This window comes from Dendrobates tinctorius, unplaced genomic scaffold (assembly GCF_039654945.1).
Source record: "Dendrobates tinctorius isolate UK_male_01 unplaced genomic scaffold, ASM3965494v1 ptg000120l, whole genome shotgun sequence".
Lineage (NCBI taxonomy): Eukaryota > Metazoa > Chordata > Amphibia > Anura > Dendrobatidae > Dendrobates > Dendrobates tinctorius.
Window position 1 is genome coordinate 9,700,037 of NW_027361788.1, and position 21,549 is coordinate 9,721,585.

Here is a 21,549-nt window from a genome sequence, read left to right on the forward strand (position 1 = left end):
TTCATTTTTTGGGATCTGGCACTGGGTGAGGGTTTATTCTTTGCGGCTTGAGTTCATGTTTTTACTGATACTATTTTGGGGCAGATACAACCTTTTGAGCGTCCATTATTGCAATGTTGCAGCGCCCAAAAAACGTAATTCTGGCATTTTGATTTTATTTCTTACTACGCCATTTACTGATCAGATTAATTTACTTTATATTTTGATAGATTGGGCAACTCTGAACGCAGCGATACCAAATATGTGCATTTATTTTTTTTTTGTTGTTTTATTTTCAATGAGGCAAAAGGGGGGGGCAATTTAAACTTGTGATATTTTTTATAAAAACTTTTTTTTCCCCACAATTTTTACTGACTTCAATAGTCCCCTGAAGGGACTTGACACAGCGATCATCCAATCACCTCCGCTATACATAGCACTGCCTCAGTACTGCTATGTGTAGCAGAAATCACGATCCATTATGAACACCGTTCAAAAGCCGACGTTCACAGGAGGATCGTAGTGACAGGCAGGGGGGTCTTCTGTAGACTCCCAGCAGTCATTACAACATCATCGCCCCGCAATCATGTGATGGGGACACCAATGGGCAGGATCTTGCATTGTCTGACCTGGTTGTTTAACCCCTTAAGCCCCAAGGGTGGTTTGCACATTAATGACCGGGCCATTTTTTACAATTCTGACCACTGTCCCTTTATGAGGTAATAACTCTGAAACGCTTCCATGGATCCCGGTAATTCTGACATTGTTTTCTCGTGACATATTGTACTTCATTTTAGTGGTAAAATTTCATTCAAATAACTTGCGTTTATTTGTGAAAAAAACGGAAATTTGGCGAAAATTTTGAAAATTTCGCAATTTTCCAACTTTGAATTTTTATGCCCTTAAATCACAGAGATACGGCACACAAAAAACTTGATAAGTAACATTTCCCACATGTTTTCTTTACATCAGCACAATTTTGGAACCAAAATTTTTGTTTGTTAGGAAGTTATAAGGGTTAAAAATTGACCAGCGATTTCTCATTTTCGCAACACCATTTTATTTTTACGGACCACATCACATTTGAAGCCACTTTGAGGGGTCTATAATACCCAAAAGTGACACCATTCTAAAAACTGCACCCCTTTAAGGTGCTCAAAACCACATTCAAGAAGTTTATTAACCCTTTAGGTGCGTCACAGGAATTTTTTGAATATTATTTCACAAAAAAAATACTTCAGGTTCAATTTTTTTTATTTTACTAAGGGTAACAGGAGAAATTGGACGGCAAAAGTTATTGTGCAATTTGTCCTGAGTACGCCTACACCTGATATGTGGGGGGAACCACTGTTTCGGCGCATGGCTGAGCTCAGAAGGGAAGGAGCGCTGTTTGACTTTTTCAATGCAAAATTGGCTGGAATTCTGATCGGACGCCATGTCACGTTTGGAGAGCCCCTGATGTACCTAAACAGTGGAAACCCCCCACAAGTGACCTCATTTTGGAAACTAGACCCCCAAGGAACTAGATATGTGGTGAGAACTTTGAACCCACAAGGGCTTCACAGAAGTTTATAACGTACAGCGGTACAATTAAAAAATCATTTTTTCCACAAAAATGATCTTTTCACCCCCAATTTTTATTTTCCCAAGGGTAACAGGACACTAAAAGTTATTGTGCAATTTGTCCTGAGTACGCTGATACCCCACATGTGGGGATAAACCACTATTTGGGCGCATGGCAGAGCTCGGAAGGGAAGCAGCGCCATTTGACGTTTTTGGCTGGAATTGAGATCGGACACCATGTCGCGATTGGAAAACCCCTGATGTACCAAAACAGTGGAAACCCCCCACAAATGACACCATTTTGGAAACTAGACCCCCCAAGGAACTTATCTAGATGTGTGGTGAGAACTTTGAACCCCCAAGGGCTTCACAGAAGTTTATAACATACAGCCGTACAATTAAAAAATCATATTTTTTCCACAAAAATGATCTTTTCACCCTCAATTCTTATTTTTCCAAGGGTAACAGGACCATAAAAGTTATTGTGTAATTTGTCCTGAGTACGCTGATACCCCATGTGTGGGGGTAGACCACTATTTGGGCGCATGGCAGAGCTCGGAAGGGAAGCAGCACCATTTGACGTTTTTGACTGGAATTGAGATCGGACACCATGTCGCGTTTGGAGAGCCCCTGATGTACCAAAACAGTGGAAACCCCCCACAACCATTTTGGAAACTAGACCCCCCCAAGGAACTTATCTAGATGTGAGGTGAGCACTTTGACCCCTCCAGTGCTTCACAGAAGTTTATAACGCCCGGGCGTGAAAATAAAAAAATCGTATTTTTTCCACAAACATGATCTTTTAGTCACCAATTTTTTTATTTTCCCAAGGGTACCAGGAGAAATTGGACCCCAAAAGTTGTTGTCCAATTTGTCCTGAGTACGCCGATACCCCATATGTGGGAGAAAACTACTGTATGGGCACACGTCGGGTCTCGGAAGGGAAGTAGTGATGTTTTGGAATGCAGACTTTGATGGAATGGTCTGCGGGTGTCATGTTGCTTTTGGAGAGCCCCTGATGTACCTAAACAGTGGAAACCCCCCACAAGTGACCCCATTTTGGAAACTAGACCCCCTAAGGAACTTATCTAGTTGTGTGGTGAGAACTTTGAACCCCCAAGTGCTTCACAGAAGGTTATAACGCCCGGGCGTGAAAATAAAAAGATCTTTTCCACAAAAATGATATTTTTGCCCCCAATTTTTTATTTTCCTAAGGGTAACAGGAGAAATTGGACCCCAAAAGTTGTTTTGCAATTTGTCCTGAGTAGGCTGATACCCCATATGTGGGGGTAAAACACTGTTTGGGCGCAAAACACTGTTTGGGCGCATGGCAGAGCTTGGAAGGGAAGGACCACCATTTGACTTTTTCAACTCAGAATTGGCTGGAATTGAGATCAGACGACATGTTGCATTTGGAGAGCACCTGATGTGCCCAAACAGTGGAAACCCCCAATTCTAACTCCAACCCTAACCCCAACATACCCCTAACCCTAATCTCAGCCCTAACCCTAGCCCTAACCCTAATGGGAAAATGGAAATAAATACATCTTCTTTTAATTTTATTATTTTTCCCTAACTAAGGGGGTGATAACGGGGGGGGTTTGATTTACTATTTATAGCGGGTTTTTATATTTGGCAGCTGTCACACGCTAAAAGACGCTTTTATTGCAAAAACAGTTTTTGCATCACCACATATTGAGAGCTATAATTTTTCTGTATTTTGACCCACCGAGTCATGTGAGGTCTTATTTTTTGTAGGACGAGTTGACGTTTTTATTGGCACCATTTTCGGGCACGTGACATTTTTTGATCGCTTTTTATTCCGATTTTTGGACGCAGAATGAACAAAAACCAGCGTTTCATGAATTTCTTTTGGGGGGGTGCGTTTACACCGTTCCGCGTGCGATAAAATTGATAAAGCGCCTTTATTCTTCGGGTCAGTACGGTTACAGCGATACCTCATTTATGTCGTTTTTTATGTTTTGTCGGTTTTATGCAATGAAAACTATTTTATATAAAAAATAATTATTTTTGCATCGCTTTATTCTGCGAGCTATAACTTTATTTTTTCGCTGATGATGCTGTATGGCGGCTCGTTTTTTGCAGGACAAGATGACGTTTTCAGCGGTACCATGGATATTTATATGCGTCTTTTTGATCGCGCGTTATTGCAGTTTTTGTTCGGCGGTATGATAATAAACCATTATTTTTTGCTTCGTTTTTTTATTTTTTAAGGGGTTCGCTAAAGGGGTTAACTAATGGGACAGTTTTATAGGGCAGGTCGTTACGGACACGGCGATACCAAATATGTGTACTTTTATTGTTTGGGTTTTTTTTATTTCCAAAAAATTAATTTATTGGGGGAATATTTTTTTTTTTTCTAATTTATTTGGCGATTTTTTAAAAATTATTTTAACACTTTTTCTTTTTAACGTTATTACATTGTCCCAGGTGGGACATCACTGTCCTGTGACAGATCGCTGATCTGTCACATCACAGATCACTGTGACAGATCAGCGATCTGTCACAGGGAGTGCAGCAGGCTTCCTCGTGCCTGCGCTTTGCAGGCACTGAGGAAGCCGGCTCCCTGCAGGCCCCCGAAGGTCCCCGTCGCCATCTTGGATTCGGGGGCCTGCAGGGAAGGAGCCCCCCGCAGCAGCGCTGCACACTGCGCTGCCGTGGGGGGGCTCAGGGAAGCACGGAGGGTGCCCCCTCCCTGCCGATGCTTCCCTTTAACCCCCGGTACACCGCGATCGTGCTTGATCGCGGTGTGCAAGGGGTTAATGTGTCGGGGGGCGGTCCGTGACCGCCCCTGACGGCCGCGATCAGCGGCGCTCACCACGTGGGCGCCGCTGATCGCTATGACGTACTATCCCGTCCCAGGGCACATGGACGGGATAGTACGTTTCATGGAAGAAAGGGGTTAATACTCTGCAAAACGTGATATCTTTACATTAGGAACTGGAGAGTAGGAATATCTTCCAATTCCAAGAGAAAGCAGAATTGTGAATGCAGCTCTGGATTACATTACAGGTCATAACTCTGGACCAGTATAAGAGAAATAATAAAATAGGTTTGTGAAAATGATCTAACTTTTCTAGGGAGATTTTGAAAAAACTAGAGGAAAGTGCTCGAACTTGTGATTTTCAGGTATTTACCTGGGACTCCATCTGGGTGACTGTATCTACATGTATAGACTTGGTCTCCAAAAGTTGTTGTCTTGTCTCATCTAGTCTCATCTCCAGGGCGACTTTCTGCAGATATTAAGAAGTCTATGTTAGAACAAGCGTGTAATAACTGCTGTAGTACGCTGCTCCACTTTTTCAACATCTTGACAGTTTATGGAAATAGATTGGTGAATGTGGCCGACCTGCCCTGTCCATGCATCCAGTGCAGCATTACACTTATTTATTGTACTCATACATCAAGCCATGGTGCACCGTCAGGAGCGCATTCTTCTTCCATGCGGACCTTTTACCATGCAGATCTGCATATGGTGACACTTCAGGAGATCCGTTCTCTTCCTCATCCAGCTGAAGAATGGGATCCTGTTGGAGACCCACTTTGGGACCCCTGCATAGTGGCTACATATCTCTGTCACATGGAAGTTGCAGTATGTGATTCTTGGGCATATTTTCCTCACTTAGCTGCATCCCTTTGCCTTCCTCCACAGGATGCACAGGTGCCATTTTGGGAGCTCTCCTGCTGCGCCTCATCTTCTTATTGCGGGTCACTGCGCTACCACAGCCCAATGTCTCAGCACCAGGGAAACTTCCGACACCACTTGCTTCCGTGCTGTTGAAATGCTGATTGCTGGGAGGGGAACTCAGCAGCGTTAAAATCTAAGGGTCTCCTCTCTATATCTCAGTCACCAGGCAGGGAAGGTCTGTGACTCAGACATGACTGGACCGCAGAGCTAAGAGCACCCAAATCAAGCGAGGGACCAGCACCACAGGCAATTATCAGATCGGAAGGTGGTGTCTTTCCCTCTCCTCACCGCACCGCTCTGTAGCTGTAGTCCAATTTGGCCGCTGCTTCCTTTTCCACGCACTGCTCGCCAAGTTCGGAGTTTTTCTTACTACATACCGATCACCAGGAGATCGCCACAATGTGCTCACCTCCTTAAGAAGTTCCTGTAGACCTTCCTCTCCAGAGAAAGTTCCTTCAAGCGTCTTCTCCAGAGAAGTGACTTTCTCTTGCAGACGAACTATTACGGCGTCCTTCTCTTCAGCTTCTACCGCCATCTAGTACAAAAAAAATGTGTGTCAGTATCAGGATTAAGTTTTACGAGCAAGAATCCATGTCTCTTAAAGAAATCATCAGGGTCCCCCCCACCAGGCTACACGTCAAAACACATTTTAGATTAATATTTTTGTGCCAACAACTTTGGCAATTTATGCCATGTTTTCTCAAAGCCACTTATCAAAAATGTGCAGAGGTGTAAAAAAAATACACAGATTTTCCTGCAATAGGAGCTGGAATTCAGTGCGTTTTGCTTTGTATAATCCCCCTCTGTATTGCATTAGATCATACAATGCATTGAAATACTTTAAAATTCTCACTATTCATTTATGTGATCCCCAAACCCTTCAGCTTAGTGTCAACATAAATGGACAATGGTAACAGGACTTACAAAGCAGACGGTCGATGGCTCTGCCAATATCTGTAGGAGCGCTGAGGAGCCGTACCTTACACTTCAGCTGTTCATGCTGCAGCTTCAGAGCTTCATACTCATCCCGAATCTCAGCCAGTCTCTTCTCACCGCTAGAGGCTCCGGACCGGGACTAAGTACAGGGGAAGACGGTAAAAGCCATATAGGACATCACACGTGAGAATTTGGCAGCCCCAAAGGGAATTAATGGGGCAGCGGTCGAACATGTGCGCCGCTGCTCCATTCTGGACTCTTTCTGCTGATTAGCGGGTGCCCCAGCGGTAGGATCCCCTACTGTGGATAGGCGATAACTTGTTTTCACTGGACAACCCTTTGGTTCTATTTATACCTCCTAAAGATTTATTAAAGAAAAACGTAGGAGCGAAGTCATAAGATCAGGTGTGCTGCACTGAATCACCCCTTTTAGCGCATTAGCCTATTAGGGCGCAAACAGACCGTATTTCTCGTGTGAGGATCGCATCACAGTGCACGGACTGGCCCGACACCTTTCTTGACCTGAGTGTGACAGCGTGATGTATTTCTATGCAGTTGTCACACTCAGGTCAGTCCCAGAATTGCGATGCGATCCTTGCCAGAGAAATATTAATTCGCTCATTAAGTACAAACTTATTTGGTTTTTAACTTTTAAACCAATAAAGGTGAACTTCTACGAACACCCCAAAATACTTTTCGTAATAGTAGGTAGAAGAAGAAAAGTTCTCTTAAATTTTGACAACAGACCTTCTGCAAGTCCAGGGAAAGCTGCTGGATAAAATCCTGTAGTTCTTGTTGTCTCTGTTCCAGCTCCGTAATCTTCTTCTCTGCCCCTTCCTGAGCCGCTGCCAGTTCTGCCCTGTAGAATCAGAAAAAGCCGTGCTGTACTGCGACATGAAGGAAGGAGGCGTGTGGCGACACGTGGAAACCAAGGCGTGCTGCGACACGTGGGAACCAAGGCGTGCTGCGACACGTGGGAACCAAGGCGTGCTGTGACACGTGGGAACCAAGGCGTGCTGCGACACGTGGGAACCAAGGCGTGCAGCGACACGTGAGAACCAAGGCGTGCAGCGACACGTGGGAACCAAGGCGTGCTGCGATACGTGGGAACCAAGGCGTGCTGCGACACGTGGGAACCAGCCGTGCTGCGACACGTGGGAGTCAGCCGTGCTGAGACACGTGGGAACCAGCCGTGCTGAGACACGTGGGAACCAGCCGTGCTGAGACACGTGGGAACCAGCCGTGCTGCGACACGTGGGAACCAGCCGTGCTGCGACACGTGGGAACCAGCCGTGCTGCGACACGTGGGAACCAGCCGTGCTGCGACACGTGGGAACCAGCCGTGCTGCGACACGTGGGAACCAGCCGTGCTGCGACACGTGGGAACCAGCCGTGCTGCGACACGTGGGAACCAGCCGTGCTGCGACACGTGGGAACCAGCCGTGCTGCGACACGTGGGAACCAGCCGTGCTGCGACACGTGGGAACGAGCTGTGCGCTATTATTACTGTGAGCAACCATGTGGCATTTTTCCTGCAGCAATCTCTCAGGCACATAGGTCAGTCTTTCCTCTGGTGTTTACCTCTGCTCTGCCAGCTTGATGTTCTCCTCCTGGAGTTGATGAAGGTCTTCCTTGAGTTTCTCCGAGTTGCGACGACTGTCCTGCAGCTCTGCCTGAGATGTCTCCGCGTCTCTCTGCTTTAGCTCTAAGTCAGTTTCAGCTTTGCTCAGCAATTCTTCTTTCTTTAATAGCTGAAATGAGCAAAAAGCAAAACCTTCCCATTAGACTAAACATGAATGCAATGATGTGTAGCCATAAGAAAAAAAAAGTGTTCTTTCTCTGTACAGAAACAAAGCCAGCTGCGGAAATTTAAGGGTCACATATTCCAGCAATGTCTGAAACCCCCAAAACATAGGGGTGTGAAACAACCGGGGCAGAAACAAGTACAGGGGTAGAAAAACAGCCGGCAATCTTTCTTTGTAAGGAGTGGTCCGCTTCCATCTAAGAGTCTCCCAAGTATCCGCAGATAACAGTCCATTGCTCAACTAATCTCTAAAGGAAGGCGACAGCGGTGACACTAGAAACGTAACCCCTTAACGATCCATGCCACATAGATCAGTCATTCATTGAGCAGGTCAGGGTGTGTGAAGCAGGCTTACATGTCAATTACTAGACAGCAGCATTTAAGGAGTTGTCCGAACTTTTCCTAAAATCTGTAATCATCAATGCTAGTGAATTCAGCAATGCTGGACACGTCTAGTTGAAATGTGGCTGGAAGTCTATACATCGCATACTTGGGGTCACATGGTCTCTGGCAAATCCTGACAGTGTGCGGAGTGCGCACTGTGAAAATTGGGAAGTCTGCATTCACAGTGTGACCACCACGCAACACCTTTATGCTATATAATCTTGCCCAGGCGCCAACCAGCACCTCCACGCTGTGATCGCAAGGTACCAATGGGTTGTGAACGGCCCCCGATGACTTCTATGGAGTGGAGCTTCAAAGATTTGACCAACATGCTAAAATACTGAAGTATTGCAGCACATAGTAGAAGCAACCAGAGGACTACAGGTTCATGGAAGAAGCAATGATGAAAAAAGTACAAATGTGCAGCCCTTTCGATAGTCGATGTCGACTATTTTGTAAATTCTTGAAGAAAAATAAAAACACAATTTTACCAACCACGCTTTACCTCTGTTGGTGCAGCTCCACTTCTGCACACGAGGAACCCCACATCATATAAGAAACATGCCGTCCTATAAACCTTACAACAAGAACTTGGATAAGGTCCATCGCTCTTACCATGTGTTTGATTTTTCCCATTTCTTGCTGCTGAAACACTTCCAACTCATCAAGATCTTCTCGTTTCTGAAACAAGGAGATACTCTGCCTCTTCAGAAGTTCCACCTGCTCGGAAAGTTTTCTCTTTTCCTTAAAAGTACAAAAACAAAAGATTTCAGAAGCTGAGCAGCCATAAATATAATCAACCCCATCTGTATAGTAGTGTAAAGGGTCCATAAGAATGTTCCAAAATTACTGCAGAACAGGGCAGGGAAACAAATTACCTATTCTGTCATTATCCGCTGCTCCGTTATGTCGAAATCCAAGTTTGAGGTATATGTAAATTAGGTCTGCAAGTGCACTGGTGAGCATATTGGTGCACTTGCAGTCCTCCGCTCCTCTTTGAGTCTCTTCAGATGTCTCAGTCCTCCGCTCCTCTTTGATTCTTTTCAGATATGTCGTCCCTTCTTGATTGAAAGTGAAGACAAAGATCAGAGGAATGAAGACACCACTGTCATTTCCAGAAATAGGGGAAACACCGGCAGGAAGAACTGAAGAGGAGCCGAGGACAGCAAGTGCACAGATATTCCCCACCAGTGCACTTCTGAGCCTAATCTGCATGAATTTTGGTGCGACAGATAACAAAACGATATGTATAGTTAGAAACGCGTTTCACTAAACAACCTTCGGTATATTCTTAATGACAGGTTCGCTTTAAAGGGGTTGTCTCACAGAGAGAGTTTTACTCAATCCAATAGGGGATGCTAAATGAAGGGAATTTACAATACACATCTACTAAAGTGTGTAGTTGTTGTAGGACCCCGGCTGCTTCTTGTAAGGCTCCAATCCGGCTCCACCTTCGCTTGTAGCTGCATATGCTCAGTAGCCTCCTTATTAACAGTAAAAAGGCTGAAACTATGGGGAAAGGAGAAATGGAACATGTGCAATAGATGTAACAAGTGGGAATGATCAATAGATAGACAAAACTAGGTGCATATATTACTGGGATTATTGAGGCCATGTGAGGTCTGGGGAGAGAGACAGAAGAAGATGCAGAAAGCAAAGAGACAAACAGCAGCAGTGAGTGAAGAGGTTAAAAAGTGGTGAAAATTTAGATAGGAGATTTTTTTGTATTCAAATGATTAAAATAATAATGTGGTTTAATTTAAGATTTTAATATTTCCTTTGTGCCTATACGTTACCGAACAGGCAACAAAAGTTCGGTAGGAAAAAAATTTAATTGTTAAATTAAAATTATTTTTATTGTTTAATTCCACTTTTAAATTACCTCTTCAAGACTTGAAAGCTTCACTAGCCACTCCTTAAGAAAAAAAAAAAACATTCACAGTTAGCTTTATTTCCATAAATGTATGAACGGGGGTAAATCTCAATACCAGACGGTGCCCATGGCCCACCATAGTGCCAATTCTGGAAGAAAGCACTGTATAAAGTCCCTCTATATTATTGGAGTCGCACCAACATCACTACTGATTTTTATGGTCTTCACAACAGGGCGGTGCTCAAAAGGTAATTTTTCAGGGCAGCTGAAAGACACGCCCACGAGGATTATGTGAGCCACGCCCCCCAAGAACAAAAAAAGTTAGCACTGAGTAAAAAAGGTCCATATCTCTGGGACCATATTGTGGATTTAGGAAAAAGAACGATGAATATTAAGGGGAGCAGTGGGAATAAAATAAGTGTTGTGACAGGTCCTGATTAAAATTTGCAAATTGCCAAATGGCAAATAGACCCTAACTAAAGATTCCACGATTAAAATGTAACTTTTATTAAATTACGTATAATAACGATAATAACGTTGTGCTCTTTAAAAATACATATTGGTTAGTAATGTCCCAACTTACTGTAATAGCAGTTAGGGGTGAATATAATTCCTCCTCTCAATTAAATTGCTGTTCCAATTTCAATTGTCTGATGGCTATTATTTAGGGGTAAGTATTATTCAATTCTTCCTCTTTATTTTCCTTTTAGGTTTTTTGGTTAAGCAGTCTCACATGGGGGTAGGTATTATTCAATTCTTCCCCTTTGCGACAATTTTAGTGACTGATTTCTCTGGCTGATTAGCCTTAGGGGTAAGTATTATTCAATACTTCCCCATGTGAGGCCTATGAACATGTCAGTGGTGTTTTAGCCTTGGTGGCCGTGGACCACTCTATGGCATATATCACCATTATGGACTAACTGCTCTAAAATGTTAAACAGCTGCCTGTTTCGCCATTGCTAGCTTCTTCAGGGAAATGAGGTTGCAAATGGTCACCACATGGGACCTTCAGGTATTATATAAGGTTGGTCCATGAGGTCATCCTATCAAAGGAATTAAAACTTGGACCAATCCAGGGTGCTCAAGGATGGTGATATAATTGCCTGTGATAGGTTAAATAGGGTGTCAATCACATGTATACACACACAGTACAGACCAAAAGTTTGGACACACCTTCTCATTCAAAGAGTTTTCTTTATTTTCATGACTATGAAAATTGTAGATTCACTCTGAAGGCATCAAAACTATGAATTAACACATGTGGAATTATATAATTAACAAAAAAGTGTGAAACAACTGAAAAGAGGGATTTTGGGTTCTTACCGTAAAATCTCTTTCTTGGAGCCTTCATTGGGGGACACAGAATACCATGGGTGTATGCTGCTGCTGCTAGGAGGCTGACACTATGCAAAACAAGAAAATTAGCTCCTCCCCGGCAGTATACACCCACCGACAGGCACCAAGCACCTCAGTTGGTGAAAAAGCAGTAGGAGAAGCAACCAAAAACCATGAACATATGTACCAACCCAACAAGGGACTCGAAGACCCAGCACGGTACAACTTAAACAGGGAGGGTGCTGTGTCCCCCAATGAAGGCTCCAAGAAAGATTTTACGGTAAGAACCCAAAATCCCTCTTTCTTTATCGCCTTATTGGGGGACACAGAATACCATGGGACGTTCCAAAGCAGTCCCGAGGGTGGGAACAGCAATAAAAGGAACGACAGAAGGAAGGGCTTAGGTCGGCCGGTGCGCGACCGCCGCCTGCAGAACCTTCCTACCAAGAGCTGCATCAGACGAGGCCTGGGTATGAACCCTGTAGAACCTCGCAAAGGTGTGCAAAGACGACCAGGTCGCGGCCCTGCAAAGTTGTGAGGCCGAAGCCTGGTGTCGCACAGCCCAAGAAGCCCGAACAGCACGGGTGGAGTGTGCTTTCACTCCCGGAGGGGGCCGTTTCTCCTGAAGTCGATAGGCTTCCAGGATGGTAGAACGAAACCAGCGAGCAATTGTGGATTTGGAGGCCGGAAGACCTTTCCGGCGACCCTCAGAAATGAGAAGCAGGGAATCAGATTGGCGAAAAGAAGCGGTCCTGGCAAGGTAAACATGCAAGGCTCTCACTACGTCCAGTTTGTGGAGCGACTTTTCCAGAGGATGAGCAGGCGTAGGACAAAACGATGGAAGGACGATATCTTCGTTAATGTGAGAGGGAGATACCACTTTTGGAAGGAAGGAAGGAACTGGCCTGAGAACAACCTTATCTTGGTGGAGGATAAGGTACGGAGAACGACAGGATAAGGCCGCCAGCTCAGAAACTCTCCTGATGGAAGTAATGGCGATTAGAAAAGACACCTGCCATGAAAGAAAAGACAGAGGGATGTCCTGGATTGGTTCGAATAGAGCCTTCTGGAGGGCGCCAAGAACAAGATTGAGATCCCATGGATCTATCGGAGAATGATGAGGAGGAGCCACATGGGCGACTCCTTGGAGAAAAGTCTTCACTTGCGGTAAGGAAGCTAGATCCTTCTGGAAGAGGATTGCTAGGGCAGACACCTGGCCTTTGAGAGTACTGAGGGATAGGCCCGCATCCAAACCAGATTGGAGGAAACGAAGAATGGATGGAATGGAGAATGACAGTGGAAGAACATCGTTATCATCGCTCCAACGGAAAAAGGCCTTCCAGTACCTATGGTAAATGCGGGAGGAAGCTGGCGTCCCAGCCTTGATCATGGTCTGAATGACACGGCTGGAAAACCCTGAATCCTTCAGAATTGCGACCTCAACGGCCATGCCGTTACACTCAGAGACTGAGAATTCTGGTGGTAAAGAGGGCCTAGCGAGAGAAGATCTGGACGGTCTGGAAGCCTCCAGGGGACGTCCACGAGCATGTTCACCAACTCCGCGTACCAAGGGGGTCTCGGCCAGTCTGGAGCCACTAGGATGACTGGGATGCCCTCTGACTTTATCTTTTTGACCACTCTTGGAATGAGGGCAAGGGGAGGAAACAGGTAAGGCAGCTGGAACTGGGACCACGGAATTACTAGGGCGTCGCAACCGACGGCTAGAGGATCCCTGGACCTGGCTACAAATTGAGGAACTTTGTTGTTCATCCGAGATGCCATGAGATCGACGTCCGGGGTGCCCCAACGCTGGCATATCTGACTGAAGACTGTGGGATGAAGGGACTATTCGCCTGACGCTAGACCTTGGCGACTCAAGAAGTCGGCTGCCCAATTTTCCACCCCTGGAATGTGAACAGCGGAGATCGCCGGAACGTGACGCTCTGCCCAGCGCAGCATCCTTGCCACTTCTGACATTACCTGCCTGCTGTGAGTACCGCCCTGGTGGTTTTTGTACACCACAGCCGTGGCGTTGTCTGACTGAATGCGGACTGGTTTGCCTACGAGGAGATGCTGCCAACGAAGGAGAGCAAGGAGGATTGCCCTGATCTCCAGAAGGTTGATGGGCAGAAGAGTCTCCTAGGCGTTCCAGCGCCCTTGGGCCGTTTTCTGATGGTAAACCGCCCTCCATCCTAGGAGACTGGCATCGGTGGTGAAGACCTGCCACCGAGGCGGAAGAAAAGACCTTCCGCGGAGAACTGACGCCGGCAATCCCCACCAAGTCAGCGATTGTCTGACTCTGAGCGGAAGAAGAATGGGGGGGGTCCAGAGAAAAACGAGGTCTTGTCCCAGACTGACAGGAGGAACAGTTGGAGAGGGCGAGAGTGGAATTGTGCGAAGGGCACTGCTTCCATGGAAGCTATCATCTTCCCCAGGACCCTCATGCAGGACCGAAGGGACTTGATCCTCGAGCGTTGTAGGGACCGGATCCTTTTGGAAAGGGTTGAAAACTTGTCCCTCGGTAGAAACACCCGGGCTAGATTCGTGTCGAACTCCATTCCCAAAAAGGTCAGACGTTGGGTAGGGCGCAGGATGGACTATCCATCCGAGGCGGCTGAGGGCATCCAAGGTTATCTGAAGACTGTGAAGACAGTCTTGGCGGGACGAACCCTTGATCAGGAGATCGTCCAGGTAAGAATGTCCTGAATCGCAAAGCGGAGGTATCTCTGATGCCACAGAGAAAATGGGGATGTGGAGGTAGCCATCCTGTATGACAACAGAGCAGAGAAACTCTCCGGATCTTCACGTGGCGATTGAGCAACTTGAGGTCCAAAATTGAACGAAGAGAGCCGTCCTTTTTCGGGAGATTTGAGTAGAACCCTAAAAACCGTTCGTTTGCAGGAACAGGAACGATGACCCCTGCGGAAAGGAGGGAGGAGACGGCCTGAAGGAACCCTGGAATCTGTGATCGCTGTCTTGGGGATCGAGACAGAAAGAAGCGACTGGGGGAGAAGAAAACTCGATTTTGTATCCGGATGTGATGATTTCCCTGACCCAAGCGTCGTCGATAATGGATAATCATGCGTCTTTGAAAGAGGAAAGTCTGCCTCCCAACCTGGAAAGATTTCCAGGTGGGGGTCACCCGTCACTTAGATGAAAATCTGCCGGATCGGGAGCCTGAGGACCTGGAGGGCTGACCTCTGGATCTCCAGCAGGGAGCTGGCTTATAAGAAGGCTTTCTCCGGTCTCTGGAAGCAGGATGCCGGTACTGCTGGGATGAACCTTCTGCGGGAGAGGAGGGGCGAAAGGACCTAAATGGCCGAGAAGCCTTCCTGTTAATGAACCTCTTAGGGCGGGACTGGGGAAGGGAAATGCTCTTTCCACCAGTGGCATCCGAGATTCGCATTCCACGACTTCAACCAAAGAATGCGGCGTATGGCTACTATGTTGATGTTAGCTCTTGCTACGCACCCAGCCGCGTCCAAGGAGGCAGCCAAAAGGTATTTGCTCGCATGACTAAATTGGTCTGCTAATCCCGCCAGCTCGTCCTGAGGGGCTGCTGCTGAAATGCGTTTGTGCAGAATCTTTGCCCAAGCCGAAATGACCTTCGCCACCCAAGCGGAGGCGAAGATAGGACAGAGGGAAGCGTCGGATGCCTCAAAAATTGACTTAGCCATCAACTCTATTTGCCTGTCTGTTGGATCTTTAAGAGAAGCTCCGTCCGGAAGGGAAAGAACCGTCTTAGAGGAAATCCGAGAAACTGGTGGATCTACCTCGGGAGCTTTGGTTCATTTCGTGACTAGATCTGCATCGAAGGGATATAGTACATCTGAGTACTTGCGGCCTGAAAAACGTTTCTCAGGATGTTGCCAGTGATTGGCTAAGGAAGTGTCGAACTCTTTGTGATTAGGAAAGGTTCGAGATGGAGGCCTCGCTTTCTTAAAGGAAACAGGGCATTCCTGAGGGGGTGCCTTATCCTCCTTTATCTTGAGAGTTTGGAATATAGCCGATATGAGACTATCTACCATATCCCGAGTTCTAGCTATGTTGTCCGCTTCTGAGTCAGATCCAGATTGGGAATCATCGTCTGACCTAGGATCGTCTGTTGAGGATGGAGACAAAGAGCGTAGCCTGGGAGAAGCGGAGGGACCCTGCGAACTGGAAGAAGAGCCAGACAGGACCCGCTTCCTAGAGCCCCTACCCGGCTTGTCCGTCTGAGGGTCGCGGTCAGGTGCTGGCGACTCACCGTGAGAGGCGGTCGGCGCACAGGTGGCTGCAGATAGCTGGGGTAACCGCTCTAAGACCTGGACCAGAGATTGAGATACTTTCGTGAGATCAGAGACCGACTGAGACATCACCACGGCCCTCTCAGGGGGTGGGGTGCTCTCAACCCGGGGCTCGGAGTGCTCCTGAGGGGCAGACATGGAGGAAGGGCTGCAGGACGGACCGAAGGGAGACGACTAACCTGATACCCACTTCTTTTTACGTCGCGCGCAGGCGTAGTGAATAGCGGTGGGTCCTAGAGCAGAGAGCCCCTGCAGGATTGGGCATATGTCAAAGGTGTAGAAACACTGCCTGATGTGGAACTGCGGATGGGAGCTAATTCTAGCGTCAGCTGAAGCAGCGCTGAGCCTACCGAGGTTCAGATGCAGAAAAACCAGCGTTGTGTCCCCCAGGAAGAAATCTTGTGAAGAGAGCGGCAGGAAGAGACGCTAGCGGTGGGCGGGGCTTAATCGCCAAGCCCTGATTGGAAGAGGACCGAGTGAAAGCAGCCCTGTGATATGCTGTAAAAGTGCGCGAAGAAAGCGCGCAGGGAGAGGGGGAGAAGCTTCCTTAACTTTTTTTTTTTTTTTAAACGAAAGTGAAAGTGCTCCCTCTGCCCTCATGAGCGACGGCGCGCTCGGAGCAAAGAAACCACAGGGACAGGACCCACAGAGACCGGGAGGCCACAGGGATAGGAAAGTCACAGGGACAGGGCAGCCACCGGGTAGGATGTTGCCTGTGGAGGCCACCGCTGAACCCCCCGATGATAAGCGCGTCTAACAGCGCTTGGAGAAGGAAAACTGGCGGGAAATTCAAAAAGGGAGAAGGGTACTGATCCTGATAGCGTGCTGCAGGGCTGTATTTTAATACAGCGCGGTACTGGCTGTAACGCTGCAGGGCTAAGGTCCATATTTGAGAGCGGGGCTGGAGGGGACATCTGGAGCCGCTTACCTGACGTCCTTGAGGAGGATGACCGCAGGGGCCCACGATAGCCAGCAGGCCGCTGGGCGAAACGATCCTCAGTACCCGCACTATGTCCGTATGGTGCAGAAGACGGCTCATGGTAGGGGAAACGTCACCGCTGGCGACCGCCGTCTTCCTCTCAGCCCTGTCCCGGGAGAGGGGTGAGGAGGGTACTCGGCTAGGACCGGCCACCGTTATAAGCCCATAGCACCCGAGGGTGATAGGGGAAGGTCCTGCCTGCGGTCCTGAGAGTTGCGATGTGGGCAATACCACATTGCTCGCTCAGCCGCATTAATAGGAAAAGCAGGATGAACTCACATCCCGTTTCCTGATGCTGTATCTGAAAAAGAAAGGGGAAATCATTAAAAAACACAACTAAAACCTGAAAAGAAAAGGATTAAATGCGGATCTGGGGAGATCCCGGTCCAACTCCTACAGACACTAAGCACAAACTGAGGTGCTTGGTGCCTGTCGGTGGGTGTATACTGCCGGGGAGGAGCTAATTTTCTTGTTTTGCATAGTGTCAGCCTCCTAGCAGCAGCAGCATACACCCATGGTATTCTGTGTCCCCCAATAAGGCGATAAAGAAATATGTCTCATATTCTAGGTTCTTCAAAGTAGCCACCTTTTGCTTTGATTACTGCTTTGCACACTCTTGGCATTCTGTTGATGAGCATCAAGAGGTAGTCACCGGAAATGGCCTTCCAACAGTCTTGAAGGAGTTCCCAGAGATGCTTAGCACTTGTTGGCCCTTTTGCCTTCACTCTGCGGTCCAGCTCACCCCAAACCATCTCAATTGGGTTCAGGTTTGGTGACTGTGGAGGCCAGGTCATCTGGCGTAGCCCCCCATCACTCTCCTTCTTGGTCAAATAGCCCTTACACAGCCTGGAGGTGTGTTTGGGGTCATTGTCCTGTTGAAAAATAAATGATGGTACAACTAAACGCAAACCGGATGGAATAGCATGCCGCTGCAAGATGCTGTGGTAGCCATGCTGGTTCAGTATGCATTCAATTTTGAATAAATCCCCAACAGTGTCACCAGCAAAGCACCATCACACCTCCTCCTCCTCCATGCTTCACGGTGGGAACCAGGCATGTAGAGTCCATCCGTTCACCTTTTCTGCGTCGCACAAAGACACGGTGGTTGGAACCAAAGATCTCAAATTTGGACTCATCAGACCAAAGCACAGATTTCCACTGGTCTAATGTCCATTCCTTGTGTTCTTTAGCCCAAACAAGTCTCTTCTGCTTGTTGCCTGTCCTTAGTCCTCTTAACAGTTGTTGTAGAGATGTGTCTGCTGCTAGATCTCTGTGTGGCATTGACCTGGTCTCGAATCTGAGCTGCTGTTAACCAGGGCTGTGGAGTCGGAGTCGTGGAGTCGGAGTTAGTTTTGGTTGGAGTCGGTAGAAATGTACCGACTCCGACTCCAGCTTTAAAAAAAATGTATTAATATTTCATAATTGAACTTTCATATGAATTTTATAAATGTTACTCAAATATATATGTTCTATCAAACTATGAACAACAGTGATAAGCAGTTCTGCTGGAGATAGAGACATTTCTTACTTCTTGTGTGTCACTGTTCTCCACTGCCCTTATCTAATCTTATACTTGGTTAACCTCATGCTGCCCCAACACCCCTAATTACAATGTATGAAACTGAAAGTGAAAATGTGTTGCAAATTCTTAGTAGTAAAGCTCCTCCTCTAGACTAGATCATACTAGGTGTGCGTCTTCCAAGCATCTCACAGCTGCCTGCTACTCAGAAGAGGAAGACTGTAAGAAGTATTATCCTTTCAACAAACTTTGCATCAGTTAACTGTGAGTACATGAGGAATAATAACAGTATTACTGACCACTATATCAGTTGTACGACCTGGCAATAATTTTGTACAATTGTTTTTAGGAAAAACAATTGTCATTTGGATTGTGAATGCAGAATTAAAAACCTGAGAATGTCAAAGAAGCATCACATTAAATCAGCTGTATTTGAACATTTCACCATCACTCAAGATAGAAAACATTATGTCTGTCAGTGTATGACAAATGATCCAGACGAAAACAAATGCTGTGAAGCCAAGATGAGTGCATATTCAGGCAAAGATAAAAATGCTCCTACCAGAGCTTCTAATCTAAACAGACATTTACAGTGCTTTCATCCAGAAGTACTGAAAGCAGTGGATGAGAAAGACTGCATCCAAACCAATGAACCAGTGCCCAGCTCTTCCAGCCAAACAAAGGAGCAGAGAACTTTGCAGCCATCAGTTGCAAGATATTTTGTCAGTGACAAAGTTACTGTGACAATGACAGTAGATACATTTAAAAAACAGATCATAGAGCTTGTTGTAAAGGATAGTGTGCCTATTTCATTATTTTCACGACCAGCTTTTATGTGTCTGAATGGGGAAATGGCCCGCAAGCTTGGTGTTTCTCTGGAGAGAGAGAGTATTATAAAATTAGTAATCGAAGAAGCTTTTAAACAAAAGGAAGAACTTAAAAAAAACTCTCAAGGGACGCTTTCTGTTTCTTAAAATGGATGCCTGCACACGTCACAGAGTGAACTATTTTGCTATCAATGTCCGATTTGTTTGTGACAAAAATGAAATAGTTACCAAGACATTGGCAGTAAGAGACACCAAAGCTCATCACACCAGTGAGTTTCTCCAGGTCTTGGTGGAAAAGGTTCTGCAAGACTATGAACTTAAAAAAGAGCAAGTTCTTTCTGTCATAACTGACAATGCTTCAAATATGATAAGTACTATTAAGCTAATGAATGAGAGTAATGATGGTGACCAGCAGCTAGAAGAACATTCTGGGTCCACAGACACAGAAATGTTTGAAATAGAGGAACACAGTATTGTAACTGAGGAGCAAACTGAAGTTGCTGCAGATGAACAGCAACATGATAGCTTAGATGATCTTGTTGAAACTGTGTCAATATGTTCTTTCATTCATCACATGCGCTGTGTTGTGCATACGCTACAGCTGGCTATAAGAGACAGTCTGCAAGAAGGACATGCTGCTGCACTGATTGGCAAGGTGAGAAAATTGGCTACTGTTGCCAGAACCCCTAAAGTTGACTCAATTTTGAAGAGACGTGCTGGAAAAAGGGCAATTATTGATCAAGCCACACGATGGGGCAGTACTTACTTAATGATTCAGCGCTTGGTTGAACTGAAAACCTTTCTTGTAGACATGGCTAACCCTCAACTGACGCTAAACGAAAGTCAGTGGAATCAGGTGACTGAGCTGGAAAAATTGCTAGAGCACCCATTTACAGTGACTAAAAAATTACAAGCAGAGGACTTAACGCCAGGTATTTTCTTAAAGGAGTGGAAGAACCTGATGTTTCGCCTGTCCCAAAGAGGAGGGTTAATTGCAAGTGGCATTGCTACATCAATGAAACGGAGAGAGGAGCTACTATTACAAAATAAAATTCTTTTGGCAGCTGTTTATGTAGACCCAATGCATCGGATTCTTCTAGATGATCAATAGCTAAGTAAAGGAAAAGAAGCTCTGTTTGAAATAGCAGTAAGGATGAAAGGGTTGCAGAACAGTCAGGAGGAACAAGAAGAATTTGGTCGTCCTGCCACATCTTCACCCTCATCATCAACTGATGAAGAATTTAATTTCGAAAAATATTTGGATCACAAGGACCGTGCAAAGCGTTCCCACATAGAAGAGTCACCCCCATCAAGCAACACAGCCAGTACATTTCAGCAGAATTTTTCATGTGCACTAAAAGAAATTGAGAAATTTGACCGTTCATCAAAAATAACAGTGCAACAAGCGATTCCTCTGTATCCTGACATTGTCAGAGATGTTGCCCGAGTGGTTACTGCTTTGCCACCAACACAAGTTAGTGTAGAGACTCTGCTCTCAAAATTAGATCAGATTTGAGGGCATCCATGAAGGAGGATCTGACAGAGGCAATACTTTTTCTGATGACAAATTTATAGATTTCTTCTTATTAACTGCATAAAAGTGTTTATTGCATATTTACTTACAGTTTAGAAAAGTTTATAAAAGTTATTTGCTATATTCTAATTGTATTCTAATAAATGTAGTTTTTGCTCTAAGTGGTCTGATTACTTATATGATGGTGAGAAACTGAATAAGCACGATGTTTAATATTTTACAACAGTAAATTTGTTGTTATGAATTGGCCATTTATGAAGGAGTCGGAGTCGGAGTCGGAGCCTGATAAAATCCAGGAGTCGGAGTCGCAACTGTGGCTTACCGACTCCACAGCCCTGCTGTTAACCTGCGATTTCTGAGGCTGGTGACTCGGATGAACTTATCCTCTGCAGCAGAGGTGACTCTTGGTCTTCCTTTCCTTGGGTGGTCCTCATGTGAGCCAGTTTCTTTGTAGCGCTTGATGGTTTTTGCCACTGCACTCGGGGACACTTTCAAAGTTTTCCCAATTTTTCGGACTGACTGACCTTCATTTCTTAAAGTAATAATGGCCACTCGTTTTTCTTAGCTGCTTTTTTCTTGCTATAATACAAATTCTAACAGTCTATTCAGTAGGACTATCAGCTGTGTATCCACCAGACTTCTGCACAACACCACTGATGGTCCCAACCCCATTTCTAAGGCAAGAAATCCCACTTATTAAACCTGACAGGGGACACCTGTGAAGTGAAAACCATTTAGGGTGACTACCTCTTGAAGCTCATCAAGAGAATGCCAAGAGTGTGCAAAGCAGTAATCAAAGCAAAAGGTGGCTAATTTGAAGA

At 45.9% G+C, this 21,549-nt stretch overlaps 1 protein-coding gene across 6 annotated transcripts in view; it reads right to left on the bottom strand.

The window, feature by feature from the left end:
- GOLGA1 (golgin A1) overlaps positions 1 to 21,549 on the bottom strand; it is a 72,807-nt gene that overhangs the window by 31,111 nt on the left and 20,147 nt on the right. For 3 of the 6 annotated variants that reach the window (XM_073590728.1, XM_073590724.1, XM_073590725.1), the window contains 7 exons: positions 10,258 to 10,290; positions 8,991 to 9,119; positions 7,769 to 7,938; positions 6,935 to 7,046; positions 6,231 to 6,326; positions 5,661 to 5,786; positions 4,701 to 4,796 (listed from right to left, as the gene is read on the bottom strand). In XM_073590728.1, the coding sequence (XP_073446829.1) occupies positions 4,701 to 4,796; positions 5,661 to 5,786; positions 6,231 to 6,326; positions 6,935 to 7,046; positions 7,769 to 7,938; positions 8,991 to 9,119; positions 10,258 to 10,290 (762 nt within the window). The remainder of the gene's footprint in view (positions 1 to 4,700; positions 4,797 to 5,660; positions 5,787 to 6,230; positions 6,327 to 6,934; positions 7,047 to 7,768; positions 7,939 to 8,990; positions 9,120 to 10,257; positions 10,291 to 21,549) is intronic. The other 3 variants (XM_073590730.1, XM_073590726.1, XM_073590729.1) reach the window with 2 other exon arrangements.